General features: G+C 41.1%; 1 protein-coding gene across 5 annotated transcripts in view; it reads left to right on the top strand.

Annotated features, from left to right (window-relative positions):
• The first annotated feature begins 2,745 nt into the window (after window positions 1–2,745).
• zmynd11 (zinc finger, MYND-type containing 11) overlaps window positions 2,746–24,267 on the top strand; it is a 38,965-nt gene continuing 17,443 nt past the window's right edge. For 2 of the 5 annotated variants that reach the window (XM_039816291.1, XM_039816288.1), the window contains exons 1-5: window positions 2,746–2,967; window positions 8,266–8,401; window positions 14,221–14,380; window positions 16,438–16,461; window positions 23,489–23,650. In XM_039816291.1, coding sequence (XP_039672225.1) covers window positions 8,271–8,401; window positions 14,221–14,380; window positions 16,438–16,461; window positions 23,489–23,650 — 477 coding nt within the window. In that variant the 5' untranslated portion in view covers window positions 2,746–2,967; window positions 8,266–8,270. Of the gene's footprint in view, window positions 2,968–3,090; window positions 3,199–8,265; window positions 8,402–14,220; window positions 14,381–16,437; window positions 16,462–23,488; window positions 23,651–24,267 lie in introns of those variants that run through there. The other 3 variants (XM_039816289.1, XM_039816292.1, XM_039816290.1) reach the window with 3 other exon arrangements.

The following is a 24,267-nucleotide window of genomic DNA, read 5'->3' as shown; positions in this document are numbered from 1 at the left end:
GGGTTAGCTTCTGTTGTCTCCATGCTTGCTGCTGAGAGCTGATTGTGGTGGCATTTCTACACTGCACAGAGATCAGCTGTCAATCAAACATAGCGGGTGGAACTCGGGACATCTAATTGGTCGATGTGTAGAATTTTGTAATCACGTTTGCATTTATTTGTTTGGCAAACCAAATATTATTGTTATGAGGTATTATAGAACTGTCATAATTCTCATTATAATCACTTATTTTATATAGCTGAGATTCAAACAAGGTGAATCTGCACATGGAATCTTCGAACAGACGTTACTGATGGGATGTGTGAACAAACTGAAGGTTTACATGATGAATAAACTAACATGAACAAAGTATTGTCTTCTTGTCTTTATTCCAGAGTATCATACAAAGATGGAGAAAATGTGAAACTGATATGAGAGTAGAACTGAGGCAGTTTGCCTCCTTACAAAGGACAGTGTTCATGTTTAGATTCAATCAGTTTCAGTCCTTTCTACTTTTCACTAAAACAGCTTTTAGAGAAATGAGCAGAGTTTTCTGTCACATCTTGCTTTTAAAACCAACATTTTCTTTGTGCCCTGAGTCAATAAAGAGGATTTCGTTACACAGAACTGAGGAAGTTTTCCTCCTGGAACACCACAAAGTACAGTGTTCATGTTTAGAGTTTTTTTTTATAATTATTATCTCAGGGTGCTTTTAAAACCCATATTTTCTTTGAGTCAATAAGATGATTTTAATACACAGACTTAAAAACTGTTAAATAGGCTTAATCATTTTGGACAAATGTGGGTGTGAAGATGTTTTGTTGTGTCTTGACACACATTAAAACAGATATTGTTTAGATGATTCTTTACATGTGATGTGAATAATATTTGTAAAGTGTAAACTATTCCCACCCATGTTTCCCATGTGCCCTGAATGCAGCATCAGTGTTACAGGGTGGGACTCCTGTATGTGAACTAACACAGTGTGATATTACATCTGTTTAAATGGCTCTTTACTGATGTTGTTTAAAGTTTGGGCCGTGTCTTCCTCCAGTGTCTATCACATCAAGTGAACAAGTCAAAACTGCTGCACACCACGAGAGGGAGCCTTCCTCCTGTTAACCAGGGAGGGAACAGAAGCCCATTTTGTCACACATCAAGGTTACTGGTGGAAATGCTGCAAGTCATTATGAATTCAACTTTCAAGAGAAATAAAGTGAAGAAAGCATTCCCTATGGTGTGATATTGGTTCTAACACTGATCGGTTTTATGTAGTTTGTGCGTTTGTTTAGGCTATACTCTGCCCTGAACACAGTGATCTCCAGTGTTTGACACTATCCTTTTGTTTTTTCTATTGGTTATGCGAGTATAACTGAGGTAGTTTTCCTCCTCACAAAGGACAGTGTTCATGTTTAGAGTCAGTCAGTCTCAGTCCTTTCTACTTTTCTCACTAAAACAGCTTTTATCACCGAGCAATGAGAATTGAGTTTTCACTTGTTGCTTTTTACAACCCACATTTTCTTAGTTTATAAAGAGTATTTCATTACACAAGACTAAAACAAGAGAAATAGTCAGTCATTCATTTGGTTAAACATAAGACAGCTTTTATTTTGTATGTTGTTGACTTGAGATCCAGGGTTTCTGAATCTGTCATTCTACAAAACAGCCTGCTGCTGTGCTGAAGGAAATGCATCCCCAAAAGTCCCATGAGGGTTTTGGACAACTGTGATTGATTTTATTGCACCATTACAGGTAAAGTTACTCCACCTTTCCCAGTACAAAAGTATTCAGGAATCATTTCATAATGATTATATCCATATGAAATCATGCATTCAGTTTAACATTAAAAGGACTCCACGTCTGAAAGCTACATGTTTAGTCAATTTTAAGACATAATCATTTGTAGTGTTGTTCCTGAGAAATGTTCTGAGTGTTCACTGCGGTGAGTAACTCAGCTTTTACAACAAGTGAAATATTTTAACACCAACAAACAAATCGAAAATGTGCAGCCCATATGGTCCAGTCACAAAAAGACAACATTATGAAATGAGTATATGATTATTTACATTTGGTTACAAGTATGTCCATGTTGTATATTCAGAATTAATATTACTATGCTTTTTAATTACAGTTAATTCCCAGAGAAACGTGAATGTCTGCAGCCTACCCTTTTGACATGTAAATAGCAGTTCAAGTTCAAGTTCAAGTTCATTTATTTATATAGCACATTTAAACAGCCACTAGACAGACCAAAGTGCTTTACAGAGCTAGCATAAAAAAACATAAAACCAGCAAGACAGAGCGTAAAACACATAATAAAAACAACAAGGCTAAGAGCAACCTTAAAACACTGATTCAAATATACAAAAGGACAACTCAAATAGGAAATCAATATGCTAATGAGAATAGGTAGGTTTTTACCAACGACTTAAAGATAGCGAGGTTGGGGGCTATTATAATGAGCCCTGGTGCAAGACTTAGATTTGGACACATTGGACTAAACAGTAATAGCGAGGCATAATCTAGATGTGATTACTGTGGCCAAGAAGAATTCAAAAAGTAGGCTATATTATCCTATATTGTTAAGAGATATGTGGAAGAAAGAATTATTAATTACATTTTTTTTTTTTTATGTTTTGTAGGCTATATATTAAATATTCCAATCCACACTCCATATCTACCAATTGGTGGCGGTAATGCATCAAATCAACCTCAACTTCCAAGAAGAAGCCCCGGGGGTTAGGTGTAGTAAGTCGGATTCCACCACTAGAGTTCTCCCGGTTCTCCCTCTGGTTCAGCAGCTCCGCTCGGCTCTGTTGGCGCTGTCTGTGTTTACCTCCCAGCCCAGCGCTGCTGTACAGTGGCCAGCTGGACACAAACAACCATCCTCAGCCTCACCTAGCCCGAACAATACTAATGTAAGCTGCCTCGCTTTTAATCCTTCGCGGATTTCCTGCAGCGCTGTGTGTACGTGACACCGTAGCAAAGGTGAGTTAGATTTTTTTTATTATGATGAAAATGGCTCAGTCTGATTTGTAGGGGGGGGGGGGGGGGTTGGGGGGGGGGGGGGGGGGGGGGGGCCGGGGGGGGGGGGGTTTTTTACGGCGGGTAGAACTTCAGGTAGACCCGAAATACTACTAGCTTGTCGCTTTGTTTGTGAAGCTTGTCTGGGTTCGCTGACAAGTTGGCTAGCTTAGGTTTACCAGCCAACCAGCTACGGTAAGCTACAGTTCACTAGCATCGCTAATAGAAATTAACTAACCACGACAGCCTGTCTGCCCGTCAACCATTCATTATACGTGCTTTTTCGGGGTTATGTGCTGTCATTAAATATATATTCAATGCAAACTGTCTGGTTTGAGGTATTTAGTGCATGTTAAATCAGTAATTCTGTCTCGACACGCGTTGCTTTACGTTAGCTTAGCCTGCTACTAGCTAAATTCAGCTTCTTGAATGGCAGTGCCTGTGGCCTTTTACGGCTAACCTCTTTGTTGCCAAATCTACGACTGGTGTTTAAAGGTCCCATATCATGCTAAGTTTCAGGTTCATACATGTATTTTGGCTTCCTACTAGAACACGTTTACATACTTTAAAGTTAAAAAACTACATTTTTCTCATACATCTGAATATACCTGTATTCGCCCTCTGCCTTAAACGCTCTGTTTTAGCACCTGTCTCTTTAAGCCCAGTCTGCTCTGATTGGTCAGCGTTTCCAGAGTCTCTGCTCTGTCATGTCATTGCAGCCGGGGAATGACTGTTGCACTTTTTACTGATATATATATTTATTATTATTGTGACACAACCGTATGGAAGTCCTGACAGCCCATTTGGTCCCCTGATATTGTTGCTAGTGTGGCTGCTAGCTGGCTAATAGTGAATGGCAGAGAGTCATGTTAAACATCTTTGGACAGCACTGCATCTTTCAAAACTGTAAGGAGCCCCCCAGGTGTCAGCGCTGAGGGAAAAGAGCCATGTCTAAATCTGTGCTCACAGTTTGCAAATCTGTGCTCACAGATATATGACCTGTGCCCTTTTTCCCCCTCACCTGACGCCAGGGGGGCTCTGTAAAACTGCAGCTGTAATACTTGATTTAATTGATATCATAACTAACAGGGATGATGTTTAATGTGGAGTCACGTTTGGAGGGGTTTTCTAAAGAGGGAAAGCAGAGCTGTGTAGTCTCATTGTTTACCCTGGGAGACACAAATCCCTCTCAGCCTGTGTTGGCTCTCTTCTAATTGGCCCCCGGTGGCGCCCACCCGTCTGCCTAATTGATTGGGGACGTTGACGTCGCCTTGTCGTCATGTAGTGTGATCTCTCTGGAGACGGAGGTGCAGGCTGTCAGCGGTGTGTGAGGCAGAGGTGACTGTGTTGTTTACACACCAGCCCGGCAGACTCACATGGAGGAGGGAGAGCAGGAGTGGCCCGGCTGCCGGCTTGGCATCGTGGCACAGGTGGCCCTCCATTACACCTACTCCACTTGACACAGAATAGGGGAGCTCACATTACTTTCTGTCACCTTACTTACCTTATTCTCTTTCCTTCTTTCTCCTTCAGCTGTGTTGTGATGCTGTGAAGTCTAATTTTAATGTCTAGGTTGATTTCCCGCTCACTGTGGCTCTTTTAACCAAGAGTGCTGTGATGTTTTAAGCCACGATGGTACACAAATGTTGTTCCACCGTACCTAGTTCTGAGTAGTGCTGGGTGGTGTGACAAAAAATTTGGATCCAGGTATCTTTTAGGATTCTGCTGGTTTCGCAGTATATCGCAGTAATATATATCTTTTTTTTCACGGCTGGGCCTTATTTTAGCTTTTATAGTGCAGTGTTTCCTCTAGAAATCAACATAGAGGAAACATAGATTGTAAAAACAAAGCTGTTTAAGCCACAATCGTACACAAATGTTGTTCCATCTTACCTAGTTCTTAGCAGTGCTGCGTGGTGTGACCACAAATTTGGATCTGGGTATTTTTTAGGATTCTGCTGGTTTCACACAGTATTTTTTTTTTTGCACGACTGGGCCTTATTTTAGCTTTATAGTGGTTATTCTACTGCCAGGAGTACATAGAATATAAAAACAAAGCTGTTCGGTAGTGTCATTTTGTAATATGTACAATTAATGGTGTTAAAAATTCTTTGTGTGACAAGTTGTTGTGTGCCATGGTGTTTTGCCCTGTTTAAGAGAGTTGTTATAGGTTATTAATTATTGTCCTAGAAGTTATAACCATAAGTAAGAAAGGTGTGAAGTTAATAGGGGTCCCCTCTCAACACACACGCAGCTTGCCCCGACCGTAGCACTCTTAAGTGTCGAACTATTTTATATATTTTGCTCCCTATTGATAGCCTGACGTGGTCCTACTCAGATTCTAGTCAGAATTGGAGTCTGATGCTGCTCCATTGGGCTGTGATTACGGGGCGTGTTTCAACCGAACCACGAAAGAAAATGCCTCTGCACTCAATTGGATAGACCTACAACCAATCAGAGCAACGGAGTTGTAAACAAATTCAACCCCAAGCGCTGGTTGATTACGTTACTGTTGATCATCTGTCCATCATCGTATGAAGCCCGTCCTGACAATTTGATTGGTCCGAACAGCTCTGGTTGGAGCATAGTTGCTCCACAGTGGATCAAGTCCAGACTGAACTTCCCGACCTCAAATGTTTTGGGCGGGGCTAAGTTCGGCTGGGATCCAGGCTACCCTATTGAAGCGATTGTTTTAGCTATAAAATTCATATTATACTGGAAATTAAAACCAGTTCAACCGCTTCATAGTGACACTGCACATCGTGTTTTACCTACCGGAGACAGCATCGTTGCAATCAACGTGGCTAGAATTTGTTCATTTGGCACATCTGAGTTCATAATCTCAAAAAAAAAGTATTTTCTTATTTGTAATTATTTGCTTTCTGTACTTTTTCTCCCTAATTTGTGTACTTTTTGTGAAATTAGAAAAGCAAGAAAAATTCAGATTTTGTATTTTTTTTATTTATTTTAAAGGCAGGAAAGTGTAAAAGTCTAATAGTTCAGTCACATTTAGAGAAGTCCAGATGGTGGCAATGAGTGCTTTAGGTGACTTAATATTAAATGCACCAGGCGGGTGTTTTTCTATACTTTAGCCCAGGATCAGATATCGTCTCTACCAGTCTGAAAGGAGCAGAAATATAAAATGCTATGCTTATAGAGTTGATTATATCACACACAGTCTCATCTTAAGAAACCTCCACACCGACCATGACCAAAATGTGAACCACTTCATCTCTAGACAATATATTTTGCCTGTTTGCTGCAACTAAACCCACTGTTTGTGTTGATTTTTTATATTTTTTTTTAGCTTCATTTGCATTTATTCTTGGGTGGTTTTGCTCATTTGCGGTCAACACCAAATACTGTATGTGTATGTTTCTTGCATGTTTTTCTTTTTTCTTTCACCCAAACCATAGTCGGTTCATACTCCTCATGACAAAAATGTGAAGATGAACATCCTCTCTCGACATCCTTCACGTCCTCTCATGCCACAAAGTGCACTAAAGCCAAGCCTCCTTCTCTTTGTATAAAAAATGCCCTGAGCGTTATTATGGTTAGCTGTTTGGCTGTGATTTATGAAAGTGACATCTTAAGTTTCACGGATGGTTAAGAGGAGGACCGCATAAAATTGGATTTGAGGATGTACGGGGAAGGCCGGGCCTGTGCACCACGGTAAAGAGGCAGTGGGTATTATTCAGAGCCTTTTTTAAGGTCTAACACTTTTCCTTGTCGTATGCTCTGACGTTTTCCGAGTATTCATCGGCATCGCGGTATTTGTTTTCATGTCCACATGTCACTGAGGGAAACGGCCTGTGATGAATGTCGCAACAAGGCATGATATAAATATTTCTGATATGTGACTACAGTGCTTGGATAGGACATTTCAGCATAATTCTAAATGTATGCCTGCAGCAAAAAGGTGTTTTTGTAGCTTCAGTTCGAGTGACCTCAAACACCTGAAGAGTGATCACAACAAATATGTCTTGGACTTGTCAGTGCATCGAAGCCACCACACCTTTCCCAAGTACTTTTATTCAAAGAAGTTCAAACTATTGTGATTGCATGTAAACCTAGTTCCAAACATCTCAAGCATATTCTTATTGAGCGGTTGTTGGATTCAGTTGTTGCTGAGGAGGTTGCTGAACTATCTCTTGCACGACAGGAACATTTAGGGCCCTATCTTGCACCCGGCGCGGCGCAGCGCAGCGCAAAGCCCAACGCAAGTGTCTTTTGATGGTTTAAGACCGACGCAGTTGTCAATTTCCCGTCCAGCGCCCACGTCGTTTAAATTGCAAATGCACCTGCGCCCATCTTTGCGCCCATGGGCGTGCTGGTCTTACAGGGAGGTGTGTTCAGGTGCATTCTGGGCGTATTGCTATCTTGAGGCAGCGGGAAGTGATCGCGCCATTAACAGCAAATTGGTAAAATGCGCCTAGGCTTATGCACAGCGCGCGCACACTATGTTTTTTACACACACACACACACACACACACACAGGGAAGCGCAGCAGCACACAAAGATGCAAAACGCGCAAAGGTCCAAACGCGCTTGGCTTTTAAAGGGAATGGGAGATGATCTCTGATTGGTTTATTGCATCTTACGCCCAAAACACACCTCTGATTAATGAAGACACTAAGTACAACCCTTTAGAACCAGGCGCCCGGCGCACAGACCCTTTTTTTCGCCGTCAAACTAGCAGAAGTGGATTTGGACACGCCCTAAACACACCTGCGCCAGGCGCTTAAATTGTTAAACTAGGGCTCATTAAATTAAACTATACTGCTACTACAACTAATACTACTATTACTAATATTGAAATTATCTTTATTGGGTTTTTGCACAGGTTTCCAAGCAATATTTACATTGTCAACATTCTAAGAAATGGAAAACCAATATTGACATGTGTTGCAATATACATTAAATTAGATGTGAAAAAAATAAAATGCATGACAACAAAGAAATAATAAAATAAAGTATGATGAGAGAGGAGGAAGTAAAAATAAAAAGGGTTGGGGGGATGCAGGGCATAGATAGATACTACTATTACTGACACTATTATATTAAGGCTTAAACCACAGATGTTATCATCACTAGGAACAGTACCACTGGTACTCTTTAACTTGTAGTCCTGCTGCTATTAGAAACGTAGCCTCTCATAAGTCTGTTTCTTTGTAATCTGGTACCACAACTCAACTACGCTTAAGCCTACTTTTAATTCACTACCACGGCTGATTTGTTTCTTTTTCTTTCGTTTCCCCACAGTTGAGATGAATAAGGAGGTCATGTCACGCGTGGTGAAGAAGAGGCAGGCGGACCCCAAGGTGGTCCAGTATGTGTGGGCGGCCATCGAGGTCGTCCGCAACCAGAAACAAATTGCAAACATGGACAGGATCTCCAAGTAAGTTAATCACAGACAAGACGGATATGATGACGTGCATCTTACACGGCACGTCTGTACGTTGTCTATAAACCTTTGAAAGGGTTAGTTCGTCTGCACGTTGTCTGTTGACTACAGTTAACACCTGTTAAAGGATACCTTTTTTTTTAAAAGGTTAGTTCAGCTAAATAAAAAAAAACAGTTTCCCACTGATCAAGCCATGCAGGTTGCTCTGATTTCATCTAAGATTTTAAAATACGTGTTCCTTAAGTATTATTTAACCAGCCCAATACAGATGAGCTGAATGGGATTTTATTGCTACAGTTCACAGCAATGCAAAGGGACATTTATGGCGTTTTTCCACAACATGGTACCTGCTCGGCTCGCCTCGTCTCGCCTTGTTTTTTGGTTTTCCGTTACGTCACGGCAGTTTTCCGCGGCGTTTCGCTATGACGACCAGCCACGCTCGCCTCACGCGTGAGGCGGTACTAAATCGGCAATTGAAAATGGAGGACGGGGCACTGCGGCCGAGCCGAGTAGAGCTGGTACTAGCGGTGGGTAAGCGCCATAAGTCACTGCACACTGTTGTCCCGGTGACTACTTTCACATTTTGTGGCAGGAGATACAGAAAAGAGTGAGAGGGGTAATAGACTTATGAGATTTTTTCAACGTTTGAGTAAATGGCGTGCATCTAGGCCCACTTATCCACGATGATGTGCATTTGTGAGTATTTGAGGTGAAAATGCAATGTCCTTTTTATGAGGGTTTTCAGCTGCTTACGTCTCCTTAAGCAAGGTATTCCCTAACTGCTCCCTATTTAAAGAGTTTCAGGTTTTTCAAATCAGCACGGTGATGACCGGAGGGAACAAAAACAGCTCTGCACACAGACATGCCATTACTTGAACCTACTATATGTCGACCTGTTGTTTTACAGGAATCATTTCCCAGGCTTTTTGTGTTGTTATGCAGGGTGACTTGTCTGCAGATGTTTGAAAAATTACTTTTTTACCTTAATATCTTAACTTTAATATCTATACTCAGGGCTGTTCATAAAGGGTGCTGAATAACTCACAAATACATATAAATGTTTTAGTTTTTTAAACTATTGGTACAGTTTTAACATAATCAATAGATCATTAAGTTTATAAAATGACAGGAAGTAGTAGGGCTGCTCGATTATGGAAAACAATATAATCACGATTATTTCGGTCAATATTGAAATCGCGATAATTTAACACGATTACTCTTTGACTTCTAGAAAGATGTTGCAATTATTGAACTTAAAAAAACAGTGGAAAAAGTTAAATAAATCAACAGTAAAACAACACCTACATCTGTGAAATTTGCCTTAATACTTTTCCTATTTAAACTTTATTTTTTTCAGAACACAAGAGAAAATAAGAGTTTACTTGCAAAACGTAATGAGCTGAATATTTGTTTTTCTCGATTATTCTGTTTTTGTGATCATTGGGAGCCAAAATCATAATCACGATTTAAATTTTGATTAATTGCACAGCCCTAGGAAGTAGTGAAGACATGCTATCACAGTTTACAATGATATAATATGGAGAACAGCATTAAAAACGTTTGAAAAGCTGTAATCCTGTCATCTGTGCTTGATAAATAACTTCATGATTAATAGAATTGATTAGTAAAATGGTAAAACACTTTACTTGAAGGTATCGACATAATCGTAAACGTTATAAACAAGTCATAAACGTTTATGACTTCTGTCGTTAAGTGTCATTTGGTTTTTGTCATGACAAGTTTACATTGTTTGGGGTGTCTTGATTATGACAACTTGACATTACCAGAAGTTGTCTTGGTCATGACAAGTTGACATTAAATTCGTTTGGGATGTCTCTGTCATGACAACTTGACATAATGTCATCCTGTTGTCTTAATAAGGACACTCCAAAGAAATTTAATGTCAACTTGTCATGACCAAGACAACTTCTAGTAACATCACTTTGATTAATGTCAAGTTGTCATAATCAAGACAACACAAACAATGTGTTACAAAAGTGTCAACGTAAAATGTTCGAAATAGTTAGACGTGCCTAAATTATGTCTTCAAATTGCTGTATGTCCAACCAACAGTCCAAAACCCAAATAAATTAAATTTACTATGACATACAACCCAGGAAATCGGTAAAAACTCGCATTGGAGATGCTGAGAACGTTTGCTATTATTGGACTAGAGATTAAGCAATCATTAAAATCGTTATTTTCTGTTGAAATAACTTAAGCCACTAATTGTCAAGCATTGTTGTTAGTGTGCGTGTGTGTATAGACCTTTTTTTTACAGCAGACATGTTGACATGTCAAAGTAGGAAAAGGTCAGGTGTATTCAAAACCATTACTGATGGCTGCATTCCACTTAGGAGAGATCCTGGTATTAAACCATTACTGATGGCTGCATTCCACTTAGGAGAGGTCCTGGTATTGGGTATGCTGACTCACTGAAATAGCTCACTGGGACACTTGATGGAACTGAGCCATCGTTAAGGTTATCAATGTCAGCTGTGCTTTTCCTACTATGACAAGTCAAAAGGTCTGCTCTAAAAAAAAAAAGGTCCATTGGCGCAAAGGCAAGGCATTGATGTTCTGTTGAGCCCTGTTTGCATTCAATGCCGTACCAGGCTGCGATCAGTCAGATTGACAGCTGTTGGAGTTTTGACATTCTCCAGCTGTTATTCACTAATTGCCATTCTTGCCATGAAGTCAGCCCCCCCACCCCCCACCCAGTATTGCAGAGCAGATTGGGTTCACTCTGCTTCAAACATTGTCATTTCATCCGTGGAGTGAATCTCACGTTGTTCAAACAATGCAAACTGGCGACCAATCATCCGCGGCAGACTTCACTGATCAGTCGGGCTAAATGAAACACTTAGCACATCTCATACAGTTGGCGAGCACCTTTTGGAGCTGGCTGCTTGCCAGATCAATACCCCGGCGGCGAGCGGCTGTTGTCATGGCAACAGTCGGCAGCGGCATGCGATACGGATAGGCCCAGCTCTCTCTCGCACTGCCACCCCTCCCCTCTCCCACACACTTACCCACCCTGCACCCAGTCGCACTGTGGCTTCATTTCACCAAACTTGCTTTGTGGCCAAGAGGGGGGATGACTTTGGTTTTGAGGAAATAGAGGAGACTGTAGTCAGCGGCAAATAATTAACCGCACTCTATCATGTGATGGAAATAAAGGTACTTTACTTTATTGTCACATACACATAACAACATTCATTCTCTCCATTTAAACCATCCCTCAAGGGAGCAGTGGGCGGCCATATACAGCATCTGGGGGACCAACTCCAGATCTGAGCCGGTGCCTTGATCAAGGGCACGGACTGGAAAACCTAGTACATGTTTTTTGATGGTGGGGGGGGGGGGGAAACCGGAGCAAACGTGGGGAGAACATACAAACTCCACACAGAAAGGACCGGAACGGTCTTGTTGCTTGTGAGGCCACAGTGCTAACCATGGGGCCACCATGCCGGAAATGTAACGTGACTGAATGACACTGTAATTTTCTCGTAGGGCAGGGTCACAGCCACAGCAGTCAGGCTGCTTATAGAACCAATTAGTTAATCATTAACCAAGCTAAGAGCTAATTCACAAAGCCTGGTATGTGTTTATCCAACTGTAAAATTCATGGAATATTTGTTTTTGTTTTTTGTTCTTTCTAGTTAACATTTATAGTCGAAATGATCAGAGTACCAAAGATACAAAATAATGCCTAATCACTCGCAACATGCTACAAATTAACCCTGTACAATATCAATAAAAAAAGCAACCACAAGGAGACAAAATAAAAGCTCAAAATGCATCGTTCTCATTTTGCTGAATTGCTGTAAATGTATTTTTAAGCCAGTTAAAGGAGCACACTGGGTTGGGGTGGTAGTTCTCAAAATGTGTAATGCCGCCCGACAACAAATAGACTGTGTGTTGAGCTCTCTGTTTTAGCTACAGAGTGAGACATCTCACTTCTGTTACATCTTTGTTGGGAGTCGCACATGCTCAGTAGCTAGGTAAGGACTACTAGCCAGTCAGAAGCAGAGTATGAGGGCGTGCCCTGACAGTACCTAGGTAAGGACTACTACCCAGTCAGAAGCAGAGTATGAGGGTGTGCCCTGACAGTAGCTAGGTAAGGACTACTAGCCAGTCAGAAGCAGAGTATGAGGGCGTGTCCTGACAGTACCTAGGTAAGGACTACTAGCCAGTCAGAAGCAGAGTATGAGGGCGTCCTGACAGTAGCTAGGTAAGGACTACTAGCCAGTCAGAAGCAGAGTATGAGGGCGTGCCCTGACAGTACCTAGGTAAGGACTACTAGCCAGTCAGAAGCAGAGTATGAGGGTGTGCCCTGACAGTAGCTAGGTAAGGACTACTAGCCAGTCAGAAGCAGAGTATGAGGGCGTGTCCTGACAGTACCTAGGTAAGGACTACTAGCCAGTCAGAAGCAGAGTATGAGGGCGTGTCCTGACAGTAGCTAGGTAAGGACTACTAGCCAGTCAGAAGCAGAGTATGAGGGCGTGCCATGCTAGCAGCTAGGTGAGCATTATAACGTCTGTCTCTGAAGTAAAGGCTGGACTACAACAGAGCTGTTTGGAGCAGTTGGTGAACAGTGTTTTCTGTTGGAGATGGTAAGTCCCTTTGGGGTGGACTTTGGGCTTTTTCACTTTGTAAACCTATAACGTGCACAAAAAAGATATATAACACAATAAAGGAAAGGGAAAAAGCCAAAAAGCATAATATGAGCACTTTAACATCTTTGCTTTAAGTAATCCAGTCCGATTTGTGTTCACCTCACAGACATACTATATAGGCCTCTCCATTGTAACTCAGGAGTAAACAACTCTCCCCTGATTCCCCTCTGACACATTCTGCTCGTTGGCTGTCGGCCACAGTAGAGGATCCATGACCTTGCTCAGAGGGGTTCACTGCCCGTCAGCAGGCAGCGGCAGGAATCAAGCAGGCCATTATTTGAAATGGTGGGATGCATTAGAGGAGGAAATGGATAGGAAAGACATTCTCTAAAGCAGACAGTCTGTAAAAGAAGAAATAGACTATGTTTTGGGTGGTATAAATCTCATTTACAGAGCTTTGTGGTATTGTTGCTGGAAAAATTACAAATCTGGGAGGCAAGTAATTTCCCGGCCATATAAAATGCCTGCTCCCTGACCGATGATCATGTATACCACGTGTCAAACTCAGATCAGGGCCCTCGCGGATTTTGATCCAGCCCGCATATCAATTTAGGTTGACATTACATTTTGGCCCACCTAATTTGTCACTTTTCCTGACGTTTTTTTTGGCATCTTTTCCCGACGTAATTTTTTATTTATTTTTTACTCTTCAGGTGCTTTTTTTTTTTTTAGACGCTTATTTTAAGTTTTTGCCACTTTTTCAGCCCTTTTTCCCGATGTTTTTGTCACTTTTTCCCGATGTTTTTGTCACTTTTCCCAACGTTTTTGCTGCTTTTTTTCAACATGTTTGGTGCTTTTTTTCTATGATGGCTGAGGAACTTTTTTGCTGACTTTTTTGGGGCTTCATGAGGCCCAAACTGTAAGTGAGAAGGCTATATGAGACATGCAAAAATACAGTCAACATATTTGACTTTTTCTCTTAAATAAAAGCAAGTCAATAAACTCTACTTGATGTGCTTCTCATTTTCCAGACAGTGAAACTGACCCCGTTGGTTTCATGAATGTCAAGCGTCTTGAGCAACCATTTAAACATTTTAAAATTCATGACCGCAGCGCTAATCCAAGTTGTAAATGGCACAAAAAAAATGTCTACCATACACACATAGCTCAATTCCTTCTCGTTCTCCTGTCCAGGTACCTGAGCCGTGTGTTTGGCATGCACCCTAAGGAGACTGCCAGACAGCTGAGCTTGGCCGTGAAGGACGGCCTGGTGGTGGAGACCCTGACTGTCGGCTGCAAGGGCTCCAAGGCCGGCATCGAGCAGGAAGGCTACTGGCTGCCCGGGGACGAGATGGTACGTTTATCCGGTTCCTAACCCCGTGAACAGTGAATCCTTTTGTCTAGAATATGTTTTACCGGTCTCCAAAAGAGAGCAGATTCGTCCTTTCTACGTCCAATATTTACCTGGTGGTGTGTCTGTCGGTGCCTGTGTATTCACACTGTGAGCAACATTGTTTTTAGGAATTCACTGGAAGTCCAACATTTCCAGAAGAGCTGAATTTTGGAAGGAGACCTGTTCAATAACGATTAATTAACTTTGCTTTCACCGGCCTCTAACAGCCAACTGGACGCATTGTTTCCCCTCGGATGGGATTTAGTTTTATGATGTAGTTTTAGCCGGCAACGAGACGCGTATCGTTCCAGCCAATCAAAGCTTGACGGTAAAACATTTTATTATGAAGATTATTTTCATGATTTGTTAATTTTGCTGAGTGTTGTCGTGATTGATCCATTACTAATTTGGCCTAATCTTTTAGAAAACAGTGAAAAATGCCCATCACAGTTTCCTGAAGCCCCATGTGATGACATGAAAGTATTTCTTTTTTAACGAAAAGTCCAAACTCAACAAGTTCCCATAATGTAAGATGAGGAAAAGCAGGAACTTCAGATATTGGGACGGGGGAAAGTTTTAAATTTTTGCGATTTAATCAGCTAATAAAATAGTTAGTTGATTTGTCTTTTTATCATTTGGCAGCTCCTTGAAAGATTATAATAATACTAAATAGATAGAAGTCTTGTAGAATGGCTGCATGTTTCAATGTCGTCTATGGGAATGTCCGTATTGTTGATTAAAATATTTATATTCTTTGTTTTCTTGCTTCCAGATTACTGCTTCAGTTTATTTGTATTGTATTAACTGAAATGCACATCAGAAAACAAATTATGATTATTTATGTAAGAAGAAAAAGAAGTGAAAAGGAATGACCTTGTCCATGTGGCCATAATGTACTGTAAACGATAAAGATCACAGCAGCAAAAAAAAACAAAAAAAACAGACCGTTTGGCTAATAAAATGAAAACCATATCTTCGGTGATGAAGTATTAGAGACCAGCAGCACACAGATTCTGTCAGGATGTAGCCGCCCATCTGTCAAGTTGCTCGCAGTGTGAACACAGTTTTAACAAGAGTCGCAGCACGCAGACATTACAGGAGGATGGACTTGGCAAACGGAAGAGGTAGAAAAGTTCAAGAAAAAGAGTGATATTTTGGCCAAATCGAGGACTTCAATATTTAGTTCTGTGTGTGTGTGTATATTAAAATGTACACATATGTATCATCTTTTGACCCGCTCAGGCAACACTCTGCTGTGCAGCGTTGTGATATTAATGTTTTTTTTTTTTTTTTTTTTGTCTTCATGCAAAGTCCTTGTTTTCATTTTTCTCTTATTTCCCTCGTTAGTTCAGTGTAGCGTTGTTTTTCACTCGTCTCTGTCACCGTAGCGCTGTCACTTCACAGCACTACCTGGGGAGAATCCTCACGCCTTCTGCCATTTGAAATGCAAAGAGCACTTAATGGATTACTGTGGCGGCGCCACATTAACATGTGTTTGGTGGCTGCTTTAATCCCAACGCTTTTTGCACCAGGGTGCTAAACACCCTGGCTGAATCTGCTATGTGTTACCCATTCTACTGCAAGAGCTTCACGAGCCATTTTGTAAGAAAGAAATATCATGCAGAAAAAAAAACAGAAATGACAGATGATCCAAAAAGTAATAATAATAATAAGAAACTAAGCTGCTTTTCTGAGCGCTAACATGAACTAGTTTGTCAATTTGACTCGCTCATGTACAAAACATGTCCCGGTTCATATCGACTCAAGGGTACATTTTTAAATAAGATTTGAATCCGAGGTTATTTGTTATGATCACAGGCCAGAAAATTAGTCATGGATATCCTGAAAAAAACAGGCACGCAAAATTGGAAAATGGTTCTGTCACCACAAAATATTGATATGATTTGAAAAGAAATCTCTCTCTCACGACGTGACGCTGTCCCGTGTCCGGCGGAGCTCAGGTCGATTTTAGCAACAGGACTTTTAAACACTACTCTCTGAATCACTTGCAATCACAGGAGCCGAAAGCTGAGGGAAGCAAGGTAAGGGCTGCATTGTTACTTTCAAAATCAGGGTTTTTTCCCCTCATCCAATCCCTTCATTTTCCCCCTCTCTCTCTTTTTTTTTTTTTTTTTTTTTTTTCTCTCTCTCTCTCTCTCTCTCTCTCTCTCTCTCTCAACTAACATCATTCTGTGACAAATCGGTTCTGCCACATGCAGTGCTGTCGGGGATTTGAGTGAATCTTTTTTCGTGCAGGTTTGCAGACAAACTTAACAGCGCAGAGTATGTTCTGGTCAGTTCAAAAGTTGTAGGCTATGTTTTTAAATTTATATGGAAAGCCTCCTGAGCCGGCAGTGGCGAGAAATTGAGTCTCCTTGCACTACGCGAGGCTTGAGATTGAGTCTGCTCGCTGCATCCTCTTTTTTTTTTTTAAACGAAATTATCACACAAGGCGAAAGCAGAAAACGTATCCGCTTTCCATTCGGAAATTGCCTACAGTGCATTCTATCAAACACACTGCCAGAAGCTACTCGCTGTCATTCAGTTCTGCTGTAAAAAGCTTCATGAAAGTCTATTGCAGCGCTGTGTCTACACGGCCAAATTTCTTGTGGAAGTGGTCGGTGATCTTGATGAAATATGGGCTCGCTACTTATCTACAGATGTGCCGTTGCTTGATTTAAAAAAATAAAAAATAAAAACACAAACGCTCACTTTGTGCAGCTCAAATCTGCATCCAGTCTTTGGCATTTTAGACGCTGCCAACTAGAATCAAACATCAAGTGTAAATTTCCGCTTGAACACTCCTTAGCGTTTGTGTAACTGAACGAGATGACAAGCAATGCTAGCATAGCCGCAGGTTGGTAGCAAGCATCTGTGCGTTTTGTAGTATTTTGGTCTTGGTAGTTGTAGTTCTCCACAGAGGGGTGTGTGTGTGTGTGTTCTGCCATGTTCTTAACTTCTGTCTGGCATGCGTATTTTTCTTCTTTTTTTTTTTTCTCCTTCATTTTAAATTGATCAAACAGGATGGAGGCGGGGGGGACGGGAAGGAAGTGTGGTTGTGGTTTGTGTGGTTGTGTTCTTTAGTTTTCTCCGTGCCTTTCAGCCGACTGGCTCTGTCACGTTAGCAATTAGTCAGTGGACCGAGTTTGAATGTGAGACGCAGCGTAGAGCAGTTGCTAGATGGAGGCGGCGCTCCCTCCGCAGGTGCCTGGATTCAATCCAGCTGGCACGGGCTGTGTCCTTGTGTTGACCGCAGGAATATATTTACTCCTCAAACAGTTAACCACAGCGTTTCAACACTGATCATAACATGTAAAGATAGCGGAGTCAAATTCTCGAACACAAGAGTTGAAATGCACTGCCTCAGGTCAGATTGGATTAAATCCAGGTTTGCCAGGAATGATTATCTTTTTTATCTGGGAATGTATTACCTCAATTTAGCATATTTAAGGGTGAATTTTGTAGTTTGTATAAGTTTTGATAGTTTAACTAACTTAAATCTGCGCCCTTGTGTTGCATGATAATGAACATGATGTGTGATGTGTTGAAGCACTTTGACAGTAACCACATACACTGTTAACAAAACTCTTCTTACACATTATTTCATTTGATTTACTAACCCATTATTTTTTGACAAAGTTCTGTGAGTGTCCTTGTTCAAACATGGTATTCATCTTTACACCCTCTTCAGTGATTTTACTTAAGTTTATGAAGCTTTTTTTTCTGCTCTATAAGCTTCCAAATGGCTGACGCTCAAAGATGAATTGTGTAAAAACAGTGCTGTTATTATTATTATTATTATTATTATTATTATTATTATTATTATATAGTGCAGGAGTTCCATAATGGAGACCACCTCCCCTAACATCATGAACAATTTCTAATTATGAAGTAAAGCATTAATCGTGCTATTTAATGTGTGTGGCTTACCATCTTGGTTAACCAATTTCCTGCAGGAAATCCTGAAATGGGGAAGAGCCATATGACGATACGTGTCGTGAGACAAGCGTACATTTTGTACTGCAGATATTTGACCTACATACCGGTTTTATACAAAGGTGTCTTTCCTTTGACATAATAGGAAATGTTGCAGGACCTAATACAATATTGGACTTTATAGAATATAATGCCTTTTATTGTCATTATACACATGTACAATGAGATTAAAAGCAACTCCTTTTCTAGTGCCAACATGTATGTAAAATAAAGAAATATAACCACATGAAATTAAATGAGTAGTGCAAAAAAGGAGGGTATGGGGCACAGTTCTTAAACGCTATATACATGTAAAAAAAAATAATATGGTTTTATATACAGCGTGATATGCAGTGTGGGTTATTGCACATTATTTGAATATTGCCCAATAGTGATGATCATACTCGATGAGTAATAGATATTGCACAGTATACAGATATTGCACAGTAATGGAATTGCTTAAATTATTTTTGCATCAATGTGATTAAAAGCTTAGATCTGTCCAAGATTTAATTAGCTAAATAATTTGTTGATATTGCTCACTTGACGTGACGTCAGCGTGTGAACGCTAGCCAAAATCTTGAAGTGCAGTCAAGAAACTACTGTCTGAAAAGAGTTTTTTAGGAAATAAAAAGGCTGTAGAAAACGTGCAAAAGTACATACTCCGTAACTGTTGAGAATCTGTCAGAGGCTTCACGTGAAGCACGTAACCTCTAAAACAAGAAGCATCCCGGGGGTGTTTTTTGGCGCTTACCACCCGCTAGTACCAGCTCTACTCGCCCGCGGTGCCCCGTCCTCCTTTTTCCATTGCAGATTTAGTTACGGCTGGGTATCGGGAAAAAAAAAACACTCCAATCCTATGAGTATCGAAAAATGATTTATCTTTCGGTGCCAAATTTCGGTTCCAAAAGCGTCTGAGCGCGTAAGCGCAAGCTTATCTGTCCTCTCTCATATTGACACAGAGCGGAGCTCCGACCGAGACACACACACACACACACACACACACACACACACACACACACACACGGAGAGGTGCTGACGGAGTAAACTGCAGTTTTGTTGAAGTCACAGAGAGTCACGGTTGGTTACAGTTTTTCATAACTTCACGCGGACAGTGTTTGCTGCGATACGATATTAATGGCGAGCCGAAAGCGGTCGCGGTGCTGTTGACGTTACACTTCATTTAGACAAGCAGGCACAACGGTGGTTTCTCTGCCCTGATGACTGACTGACAGGCTGAGCTTGCAAAGCAATGCACTTTTATTAATGTTACTCTGAGTGAGCAGTTTTACCAATTTGTTTTAATTTTGATAACTGTTTTGATTCACAATTGAGGTGGAAAATAAAAGCTTTGTGTTTAATGTATTTTTGTTGATGTTGAAATGGATTTTAAAACATATGGTATCGAAAAAAGTATCGTTAGGAACCGGCATCGAAACTGAGGTATCGAAATTGGCACCGGATCGAAAGATTTTGAGCGATACCCAGCCGTAGATTTAGTACCGCCTCATGCGTGAGGCGAGCGTGGCTGGTCGTAGGGCTGCTCGATTATGGGGGGAAAAAAATATAATCGCGATTTATTTCGGCCAATATTGAAATCACGATAATTTAACACAGTTACTTGTTTACTTCTGGAAAGATGTTGCGATTATTGAAGTTAAAAATACAGTGGGAAAAGTTAAATAAATCAACAATAAAAACAACACAACTGTGAAATTTGCCTTAATACTTTTCCTATTTAAACTTTACACAAGAGAAAATAAGAGTTTACTTGCAAAACATAATGAGCTAAATAATCGTTTATCTCAATTATTCTGTTTTTATAGATCATTGGGAGCCGAAATCATAATCCCAATTCAATTTCGATTAATTGCACGGCCCTAGCTGGACGCCGTGACCTAACGAGACACACACCCAGAACGTGGAAGGTGTGTTGTTTTAGATTCTCGCCGTGTGGCTGTTTGCCAGAAGACACATTTAGTTTTAAAGAAGCTGGAGGCAGCAAAAAAAAAAACACTGCTGGCTAAACTATTTAAAAATGGCGAGTTTGTTCAGGACCCCTGTCTGTCGCTAGCAATGATGACGCAGTGATTAGTGACGATTCTCTCCGACCAATCAGTAGTCTGCAGGTTTTCACGTCACCTTTTGGGTATCTCCTCAGCTCGCTTGGAACCTCGAACGAGCTGATGCTAAAAAATTAACCTGTTGGCAGGTACCAGGGACTATTTTTCATAATGGAAAACCAAAAAAGTAGAGGCGAGTCGAGCAGGTACCATGTAATGGAAAAACGCAATTTGTGTAGGTCATTGGCAGGCATGCTAAACCTGTTGCTCAGCCTTGCTCGGCGCTCTGGCGTGTCCCAGCTTGACGCAGACCGTGCAGAGCTGTTCACCAGAGTGGGAAAGCAGTGGGGAAAGCTGGCTAAAGGAAGCCGAACCTCTGGCTGCCTCAACTCCCCCTCTATCACTATCCAAGTCCCTGTCCTTGTTGGCAGGTTTTAGTCGAGGCCCATTTCTTTCTCCAAAAAGCACAGAGGTATTAAACGGATGTTTTAGAGAAGTGATTTTAAACCCAAAAGCAGATTTTCTGGCTTTGTTTTAAAGTCTTTTTTTTTTTTCTTTCTTTCTTTTTCTGATTTTTGCTGGTAGGCTTTTAAACATCGGTTGCATATCTTTCATTGGCAGGGGAAACCTTGTTACGTCTTGCTATTATTTCATCGTTCAGTGTCAAACATTATGTCGCTGTTATCTGCTTTTTACTTGGACATCGATTCTTTCCCCTGACGCGCTCCTGTCGAAACTGGCTGTGCTGCGGAGCCACAGACACCGTGTCCTTGGCTCAGAGAGCTCCAGGCTTTTTTGAAGTCGGCCACTTGTCTTTCATCAGGCGGCTGAAAGCAATAGTAAAGTGCCTCTTGACATTCAACAGAACACGAGGACCATTTCTGTGTTGTCGAATGCTTGTGTGGGTGAAGAATCCCTTACGCTCTTAAAAAAATAAAATACAATAGAAGTCCTTTTGAGGAATCTGTGGATAGTTTTTCAGAGTATATTCTCACCTGGATGGGCTTTAATTGTGAACCCTCGATACATTTCCCTTTTTTCCGTTCTGATCATTTGAGAATATGTGCTGTGCTGTACTCTACGTGAGGAGCCTTTTTGGAGTGAGAATGTGATCTGACCATGACAGTGTCTCCCTCAGTGTTTTAGGTTATCCTTTTTAAAAAGAGTCCCCAAAGAACCGCTGGATTTGAGTGTAGAGTGCTTCCTCCTGGCGGGCCCTGCTTCTGATCAGGGCTTCTGGTGTCACAGTGACACTGGCTGGCAGCGTGGATGTCAGAGCCCCCCCCCCCCCCCATCTTTTTGTTCTACGTGACTATTTATGGTTGCGTATGAGCTTCTTTCCCTGCGCTACGGACTGAGGGATCCACGTCGGTTTCAATTTGCATGTTGCTGCTGCAGTGTGCGTCCTCGTTAAAGATTTTATGCAAATCAGGGTTATTTAGGAAAAGGCATTCATGCAGTAAGATGTTCTTCTGTGATCAAAACCGCAGCGGTAAGCAGCCTCTTTTCTCAGACAGTTCTTTACCTGACCATCGCTGCAGTTATGAGCTGATTCTAGTGTGCTTCCTCCACCTCAAACCCAACCTACAGCACATGAACGCATGGAGAAAAGATCAAGATAGAGACTTTTTTTTTTTTTTCCTCTCTGTAGCTTTTATTGAGCAGCCCTCCTGCTCTCCCCTACTGAGTCGGTCCAGACTGTGAGTGGGAGGAGGTGGACTCTTGACAGATTGATAAGTAGTTGAATTTTAAGCGGTTCACGCTTCCTGTCTCTGTGCCATTGACTTAAACCGCTTACTGAAAACTACTACTGCAACATGTGTGTTAGGATTAAAGAACACATAGAATAAGTTGTCAAATTTGCGCCCACTCTCATCACTTCAGTACCTTCCTGCCACAAACAGAACCACTAAAATAATTTGATATTAACCTTTTAATTATCACATAATAAAGGCAGGTTATAATAGTGTTTTTTATGATTAAAATTACAACGGGCAATCTATGGCTTGGCATTGCTTGAGATTTTTACAGTAATGCTAAGTATGATCCCAGAGTTTTGTACCAATACCTTTTTTTTAATGATGATGATTAAATGTACAATATGTAATCTTCTGCCGCTAGGGATCTCTCAATCAAATCAATGGATGTAAACACAGCCTTTTGATGACATCGTGAAGTGGCATTATGGGAGTTGTAGTTTTCATTGATCATCACAATTGCCGATTAAAACATCTCTGTTTACGGATGGGTTTATCCATTACCGTTTTATTCACATTACGTTTATTCATGTCATTCTGATAAAATAGCTGCAGTCCCCCCCCCCCACATAATTACGTTTTTTTCATTTGATTTGTATTAGTAGCTAGCTAGCTAACATTAGTTAGACCAGACTTTTTGGGTGTTTGCTGTAATGTTACAACACCGCTGAGAACTTAGTTCGCGGCTGGGACTGGCTGCTGAGTATCTTCTGGGCTGGCCGCCAAGGACATACTCTGCATTTGATGTATTACTTCGTGTAGAATTTCAATGATATGGTGTATTTTGAAGTTGCTGAAATACACAGCGTGTGCCTAGATATAACAATCGTGCTACCAGATCTGGAACTATTCATAGCTGGAATTTATCAACTCTTATTCTATGCAGTACCAGGATTTGTTGGATTGAGGCGTTTATTTTTTATTTTTTTGTATACACTTCATAGACACTTTTAAAAGGATACCGACCAATGTTCTTTTTTTTTTTATTCAGCTTCAACGTAACCTGGGATTTTTAACTTAATCTTTTTTCAAAGAGAAATCGATTTTAAAAAGCTTACAAAGTCAAAACTAATTGGAAAAGCTCTTTCAGAGGCAGTTTTATTGAGAGGTAGATCTCAGTGATGTGGCCTCCAACCTGAATCTGTACGTTGGAGCTAGTTTTAATTAAGAACGTAGGATGAAGAAAGTTGTTTTCCTCCCCTCCCGCTGTGTTTCGCGGGTTGGAGGGGGAGGGGGGTCACCCAAACTTGTGCTCTGCTGTGTCTTCCCTGCAGGAGTGGGAGGCAGAGAGCCACGACTGGTACTGCTTCGAGTGTCACCTACCGGGCGACGTCCTCGCATGTGACAACTGCTTCCGGGTTTACCACCTCAAATGTCTTTCGGACGAGTTCAAGCCCAGAGACGGAGGATCTCACTGGCAGTGTGTCGCCTGCAGGGTAAGCGCGTGTTCTCTTAAATGGCTATTAGAGCTGTAGTCTACCGTACAGGTCAAAAGTTTGGACACACCTTCTCATTCAATGTGTTTCTTTATTTTCATGACTATTTACATTGTAGATTCTCACTGAAGGCATCAAAACTATGAATGAACACATATGGAATTATGTACTTAACAAAAAAGTGTGAAATAACTGAAAACATGTCTTATATTTTATATTACTCAAAGTAGCCACCCTTTGCTTTTTTGATAACTCTGCAAACCCTTGGTGTTCTCTCAATGAGCTTCATGAGGTAGTCACCTGAAATGGTTTTCACCTCACAGGTGTGCCTTGTCAGGGTTAATTAGTGGATTTTTTCCCCTTATTAACGGGGTTGGGACCATCAGTTAGAATTCATATTATGGCAAGAACCAATCAGCTAAGTAAAGAGAAACAAGTGGCCATCATTACTTTAGCAAATGAAGGTCAGTCAGTCCAAAAAATTGCGAAAACTTTGAATGTGTCCCCAAGTGCAGTCGCAAAAACCATCAAGCACTGCAACGAAACTGGCTCACATGAGGACCGCCCCAGGACAGGAAGACCAAGAGTCACCTCTGCTGCTGAGGATAAGTTCATCC

The sequence above is a fragment of the Perca fluviatilis genome, chromosome 11 (genome assembly GCF_010015445.1).
Source record: "Perca fluviatilis chromosome 11, GENO_Pfluv_1.0, whole genome shotgun sequence".
Lineage (NCBI taxonomy): Eukaryota > Metazoa > Chordata > Actinopteri > Perciformes > Percidae > Perca > Perca fluviatilis.
Note: the sequence above shows the minus strand (reverse complement) of the source record. Positions and strands in the feature narration are given on the sequence as shown.